This window comes from Oncorhynchus nerka, unplaced genomic scaffold (assembly GCF_034236695.1).
Source record: "Oncorhynchus nerka isolate Pitt River unplaced genomic scaffold, Oner_Uvic_2.0 unplaced_scaffold_906, whole genome shotgun sequence".
NCBI lineage: Eukaryota > Metazoa > Chordata > Actinopteri > Salmoniformes > Salmonidae > Oncorhynchus > Oncorhynchus nerka.
Window position 1 is genome coordinate 102,411 of NW_027040395.1, and position 7,500 is coordinate 109,910.

General features: G+C 47.7%; 1 protein-coding gene across 1 annotated transcript in view; it reads left to right on the forward strand.

Moving 5' to 3' along the window:
• Nucleotides 1–7,500, forward strand: part of LOC135570746 (protein sidekick-1-like) — a gene marked incomplete at its 5' end in the record, with an annotated part of 232,699 nt that overhangs the window by 93,608 nt on the left and 131,591 nt on the right. The window contains 1 exon segment of the mRNA XM_065016697.1: nucleotides 2,408–2,548. Coding sequence (XP_064872769.1) covers nucleotides 2,408–2,548 — 141 coding nt within the window.

Here is a 7,500-nt window from a genome sequence, read left to right on the forward strand (position 1 = left end):
GTGAGAGACCCTTAACACAGTGGAATGGACCGGCTGGGTGGTTAGGGTGAGAGACCCTTAACACAGTGGAATGGACCGACTAGGTGGTTAGGGTGAGAGACCCTTAACACAGTGGAATGGACCGGCTCAACACTGTGTGTTTGTTTGTTAACGGCCCAGCCAAAGTTACTTGAAAAACAATGTGGTGCAGAAGAGCCTAAATTACTGATTAGAGATGGAGAGAAGAGGATGGACAGACAGAGAGGATGGATAGAGAGAGGATGGATGGAGAGAGAGGGATAGAGTGAGAGGATGGATAGAGAGAGAGGGATGAGAGAGGATGGATAGAGAGAGAGGATGGATGGAGAGAGAGGGCTGAGAGAGGATGGATAGAGAGAGAGGATGAATAGAGAGAGAGAATGGATGGAGAGAGAGGGATAGAGTGAGAGGATGGATAGAGAGAGAGGGATGAGAGAGGATGGATAGAGAGAGAGGATGGATGGAGAGAGAGGGCTGAGAGAGGATGGATAGAGAGAGAGGTATGAGAGAGGATGGATAGAGAGAGAGGATGAATAGAGAGAGAGAATGGATAGAGAGAGAGGATGGATAGAGAGAGAGGGATAGAGAGAGAGGATGGAATAGAGAGAGTGGGATGAGAGAGGATGGATGGAGAGAGAGGGATAGAGTGAGAGGATGGATGGAGAGAGAGGGATGAGAGAGGATGGATAGAGAGAGGATGGATAGAGAGAGGATGGATAGAGAGAGAGGGGTGGATAGAGAAAGAGATGGAGAGCTGCAGTCACCCTAACTAATACTGATGTATCTATTAAAGACACTGCACTGCAGTCCTGTCTACAGAGAGAGAGAGAGAGAGAGAGAGGGGGGATGAATGATGATATGATGGTAGTTATATTTAATAGAGTAGATAGTTTCATACTCATTCATAGTAAAGTTACTGCTGAACTACACTGGTAGGGATGATGGAGAGGGAGGGAGGGAGGGAGGCAGGGTTTTCATCCTTCCCTTCTAATGAGAGACGGATTCAGAACTGGGAGACCAGTGCTTTGTCCCAAACCGTATCCTATTCCCTACATACTGTGGGTGCTGGTTTAAAGTAGTCCACTATATAGGGAATAGGGTGCCGTTTTTTTGGACAGCAGGACTTTCCGGCCAATCAGTGATGTTGAGAGAGAAATTAGGCCAGTGGTTTTCAAACCTGTCCTCGGTGACCCCCCAGACATTTTGCAATTGTGTTGTAGCCCTCAACTAACTCACCTGATCCCCAGCCGTTCCATGTGTTTGACCCACAGCTAACTCACCTAACTCACCTCACCTTAGAGTCTTCTACCAATACCCAACTCAGAGGCCTTGTGGTTAGATTCCTCCACCAATACCCAACTCAGAGGCCTTGTGGTTAGATTCCTCCACCAATACCCAACTCAGAGGCCTTGTGGTTAGATTCCTCCACCAATACCCAACTCAGAGGCCTTGTGGTTAGATTCCTCCACCAATACCCAACTCAGAGGCCTTGTGGTTAGATTCCTCCACCAATACCCAACTCAGAGGCCTTGTGGTTAGATTCCTCCACCAATACCCAACTCAGAGGACTTGTGGTCAGAGTCTTCTACCAATACCCAACTCAGAGGCCTTGTGGTCAGAGTCTTCTACCAATACTCAACTCAGAGGCCTTGTGGTCAGAGTCTTCTACCAATACCCAACTCAGAAGCCTTGTGGTTAGAGTCTTCTTCCAATACCCAACTCAGAGGCCTTGTGGTTTTAGTCTTCTACCAATACCCAACTCAGAGACTTTGTGGTTTTAGTCTTCTTCCAATACCCAACTCAGAGGCCTTGTGGTTAGATTCCTCCACCAATACCCAACTCAGAGGCCTTGTGGTTTTAGTCTTCTACCAATACCCAACTCAGAGACCTTGTGGTTTTAGTCTTCTACCAATACCCAACTCAGAGGCCTTGTGGTTTTAGTCTTCTACCAATACCCAACTCAGAGACCTTGTGGTTTTAGTCTTCTACCAATACCCAACTCAGAGGCCTTGTGGTTTTAGTCTTCTACCAATACCCAACTCAAAGGCCTTGTGGTTTTAGTCTTCTACCAATACCCAACTCAGAGGCCTTGTGGTTTTAGTGTGCAAAGCTGTCATCAAGGCAAAGGGTTGCTACTTTGAAGAAAAGAAAATAGAAAATATATATTTTTTTCTTCTTTTTTGGTTACTACATGATTCCATATGTGTTATTTCATAGTTTTAATGTCTTCACTATTATTCTACAATGTAGAAAATAGTACAAATAAAAAAAACCCTTGATTGAGTAGGTGTGTCCAAACATTTGACTGGTACTGTATATATAGTATATTTAATATATATGTGCCATGGAATCGGTACATCTAAAACCTGTTGTGTCTGTGTCCTCCCAGGTTGATGCTGAGAGAGGAGGCTCCCAGCGCTCCTCCTAAGAACATGGTGGCGTCGGGTCGTACCAACCAGTCTATCATGGTCCAGTGGCAGCCTCCCCCAGAACCACAGCACAATGGACTGCTCCGAGGATACATCCTCAGGTAGGAGGGGAGTGTTGGAGATGGATGCAGTAGATAGTAAATACAACAGTATTACCCCCCCCCCTCCAAAAAACCAATGGACTGCTCCGAGGATACGTCCTAAGGTAGGAGGGGAGTGTTGGAGATAGATGCAGTAGATGGTAAATACTACAGTATTACCCTTCCCAAAAAAACAACAACAATACATACAGGTTATAGTAAAGACCCCAGTCCTCCCTACATACAGGTTATAGACCCCAGTCCTCCCTACATACAGGTTATAGACCCCAGTCCTCCCTACATACAGGTTATAGACCCCAGTCCTCCCTACATACAGGTTATAGACCCCAGTCCTCCCTACATACAGGTTATAGACCCCAGTCCTCTCTACATACAGGTTATAGACCCCAGTCCTCCCTACATACAGGTTATAGACCCCAGTCCTCCCTACATACAGGTTATAGACCCCAGTCCTCCCTACATACAGGTTATAGACCCCAGTCCTCTCTACATACAGGTTATAGACCCCAGTCCTCTCTACATACAGGTTATAGACCCCAGTCCTCCCTACATACAGGTTATAGTAAAGACCCCAGTCCTCCCTACATACAGGTTATAGACCCCAGTCCTCCCTACATACAGGTTATAGACCCCAGTCCTCCCTACATACAGGTTATAGTAAAGACCCCAGTCCTCCCTACATACAGGTTATAGACCCCAGTCCTCCCTACATACAGGTTATAGACCCCAGTCCTCCCTACATACAGGTTATAGACCCCAGTCCTCCCTACATACAGGTTATAGACCCCAGTCCTCTCTACATACAGGTTATAGACCCCAGTCCTCCCTACATACAGGTTATAGACCCCAGTCCTCTCTACATACAGGTTATAGACCCCAGTCCTCTCTACATACAGGTTATAGACCCCAGTCCTCCCTACATACAGGTTATAGACCCCAGTCCTCCCTACATACAGGTTATAGACCCCAGTCCTCTCTACATACAGGTTATAGACCCCAGTCCTCTCTACATACAGGTTATAGACCCCAGTCCTCCCTACATACCAGGTTATAGACCCCAGTCCTCTCTACATACAGGTTATAGACCCCAGTCCTCCCTACATACAGGTTATAGACCCCAGTTATAGTTAAAGACCCCAGTCCTCTCTACATACAGGTTATAGACCCCAGTCCTCTCTACATACAGGTTATAGTAAAGACCCCAGTCCTCCCTACCTCCTCCCTACATACAGGTTATAGACCCCAGTCCTCCCTACATACAGGTTATAGACCCCAGGTTATAGACCCCAGTCCTCCCTACATACAGGTTATAGACCCCAGTCCTCATACTACATACAGGTTATATAGAGTCCTCCCCACAGGTTATAGACCCCAGTCCTCCCTACATACAGGTTATAGACCCCAGTCCTCCCTACATACAGGTTATAGACCCCAGTCCTCCCTACATACAGGTTATAGACCCCAGTCCTCCCTACCCAGGTTATAGACCCCAGTCCTCCCTACCAGGTTATAGACATACAGGTTATAGACCCCAGTCCTCCCTACATACAGGTTATAGTCCTCCCTACATACAGGTTAAAGACCCCAGTCCTCTCTACATACAGACCCCAGTCCTCTCTACATACAGGTTATAGTAAAGACCCCAGTCCTCCCTACATACAGGTTATAGACCCCAGTCCTCCCTACATACAGGTTATAGACCCCAGTCCTCCCTACATACAGGTTATAGACCCCAGTCCTCCCTACATACAGGTTATAGTATAGACCCCAGTCCTCCCTACATACAGGTTATAGTATAGACCCCAGTCCTCTCTACATACAGGTTATAGACCCCAGTCCTCCCTACATACAGGTTATAGACCCCAGTCCTCCCTACATACAGGTTAAAGACCCCTCCCTCTACATACAGGTTATAGACCCCAGTCCTCCCTACATACAGGTTATAGACCCCAGTCCTCCCTACATACAGGTTATAGTAAAGACCCCAGTCCTCCCTACATACAGGTTATAGACCCCAGTCCTCCCTACATACAGGTTATATACCCCAGTCCTCTCTACATACAGGTTATAGACCCCAGTCCTCCCTACATACAGGTTATAGACCCCAGTCCTCCCTACATACAGGTTATAGTATAGACCCCAGTCCTCCCTACATACAGGTTATAGTAAAGACCCCAGTCCTCTCTACATACAGGTTATAGACCCCAGTCCTCCCTACATACAGGTTATAGACCCCAGTCCTCCCTACATACAGGTTATAGACCCCAGTCCTCTCTACATACAGGTTATAGACCCCAGTCCTCCCTACATACAGGTTATAGACCCCAGTCCTCTCTACATACAGGTTATAGACCCCAGTCCTCTCTACATACAGGTTATAGACCCCAGTCAAAACAAATCAAAATCAAATCAAATTTTATTTGTCACATACACATGGTTAGCAGATGTTAATGCGAGTGTAGCGAAATGCTTGTGCTTCTAGTTCCGACAATGCAGTGATAACCAACAAGTAATCTAACTAACAATTCTAAAACTACTGTCTTATACACAGTGTAAGGGGATAAAGAATATGTACATAAGGATATATGAGTGAGTGATGGTACAGAGCAGCATACAGTAGATGGTATCGAGTACAGTATATACATATGAGATGAGTATGTAGACAAAGTAAACAAAGTGGCATAGTTAAAGTGGCTAGTGATACATGTATTACATAAGGATGCAGTCGATGATGTAGAGTACAGTATATACGTATGCATATGAGATGAATAATGTAGGGTAAGTAACATTATATAAGGTAGCATTGTTTAAAGTGGCTAGTGATATATTTACATCATTTCCCATCAATTCCCATTTATTAAAGTGGCTGGAGTTGGGTCAGTGTCAATGACAGTGTGTTGGCAGCAGCCACTCAATGGTGGCTGTTTAACAGTCTGATAGCCTTGAGATAGAAGCTGTTTTTCAGTCTCTCAGTCCCAGCTTTGATGCACCTGTACTGACCTCGCCTTCTGGATGATAGCGGGGTGAACAGGCAGTGGTTCGGGTGGTTGATGTCCTTGATGATCTTTATGGCCTTCCTGTAACATCGGGTGGTGTAGGTGTCCTGGAGGGCAGGTAGTTTGCCCCCGGTGATGCGTTGTGCAGACCTCACTACCCTCTGGAGAGCCTTACGGTTGAGGGCGGAGCAGTTGCCGTACCAGGCGGTGATACAGCCCGCCAGGATGCTCTCGATTGTGCATCTGTAGAAGTTTGTGAGTGCTTTTGGTGACAAGCCGAATTTCTTCAGCCTCCTGAGGTTGAAGAGGCGCTGCTGCGCCTTCTTCACGACGCTGTCAGTGTGAGTGGACCAATTCAGTTTGTCTGTGATGTGTATGCCGAGGAACTTAAAACTTGCTACCCTTTCCACTACTGTTCCATCGATGTGGATAGGGGGGTGTTCCCTCTGCTGTTTCCTGAAGTCCACAATCATCTCCTTAGTTTTGTTGACGTTGAGTGTGAGGTTATTTTCCTGACACCACACTCCGAGGGCCCTCACCTCCTCCCTGTAGGCCGTCTCGTCGTTGTTGGTAATCAAGCCTACCACTGTTGTGTCGTCCGCAAACTTGATGATTGAGTTGGAGGCGTGCGTGGCCACGCAGTCGTGGGTGAACAGGGAGTACAGGAGAGGGCTCAGAACGCACCCTTGTGGGGCCCCGTGTTGAGGATCAGCGGGGAGGAGATGTTGTTGCCTACCCTCACCACCTGGGGGCGGCCCGTCAGGAAGTCCAGTACCCAGTTGCACAGGCGGGGTCGAGACCCAGGGTCTCGAGCTTGATGACGAGCTTGGAGGGTACTATGGTGTTGAATGCCGAGCTGTAGTCGATGAACAGCATTCTCACATAGGTATTCCTCTTGTCCAGGTGGGTTAGGGCAGTGTGCAGTGTGGTTGAGATTGCATCGTCTGTGGACCTATTTGGGCGGTAAGCAAATTGGAGTGGGTCTAGGGTGTCAGGTAGGGTGGAGGTGATATGGTCCTTGACTAGTCTCTCAAAGCACTTCATGATGACGGAAGTGAGTGCTACGGGGCGGTAGTCGTTTAGCTCAGTTACCTTAGCTTTCTTGGGAACAGGAACAATGGTGGCCCTCTTGAAGCATGTGGGAACAGCAGACTGGTATAGGGATTGATTGAATATGTCCGTAAACACACCGGCCAGCTGGTCTGCGCATGCTCTGAGGGCGCGGCTGGGGATGCCGTCTGGGCCTGCAGCCTTGCGAGGGTTAACACGTTTAAATGTCTTACTCACCTCGGCTGCAGTGAAGGAGAGACCGCATGTTTTCGTTGAAGGCCGTGTCAGTGGTACTGTATTGTCCTCAAAGCGGGCAAAAAAGTTATTTAGTCTGCCTGGGAGCAAGACATCCTGGTCCGTGACTGGGCTGGGTTTCTTCTTGTAGTCCGTGATTGACTGTAGACCCTGCCACATGCCTCTTGTGTCTGAGCCATTGAATTGAGATTCTACTTTGTCTCTGTACTGACGCTTAGCTTGTTTAATAGCCTTGCGGAGGGAATAGCTGCACTGTTTGTATTCGGTCATGTTGCCAGACACCTTGCCCTGATTAAAAGCAGTGGTTCGCGCTTTCAGTTTCACGCGAATGCTGCCATCAATCCACGGTTTCTGGTTAGGGAATGTTTTTATCGTTGCTATGGGAACGACATCTTCAACGCACGTTCTAATTAACTCGCACTCCGAATCAGCGTATTCGTCAATATTTTTATCTGACGCAATACGAAACATGTCCCAGTCCACGTGATGGAAGCCGTCTTGGAGTGTGGAGTCAGCTTGGTCTGACCAGCGTTGGACAGACCTCAGCGTGGGAGCCTCTTGTTTTAGTTTCTGCCTGTAGGCAGGGATCAGCAAAATGGAGTCGTGGTCAGCTTTTCCGAAAGGGGGGCGGGGCAGGGCCTTATATGCGTC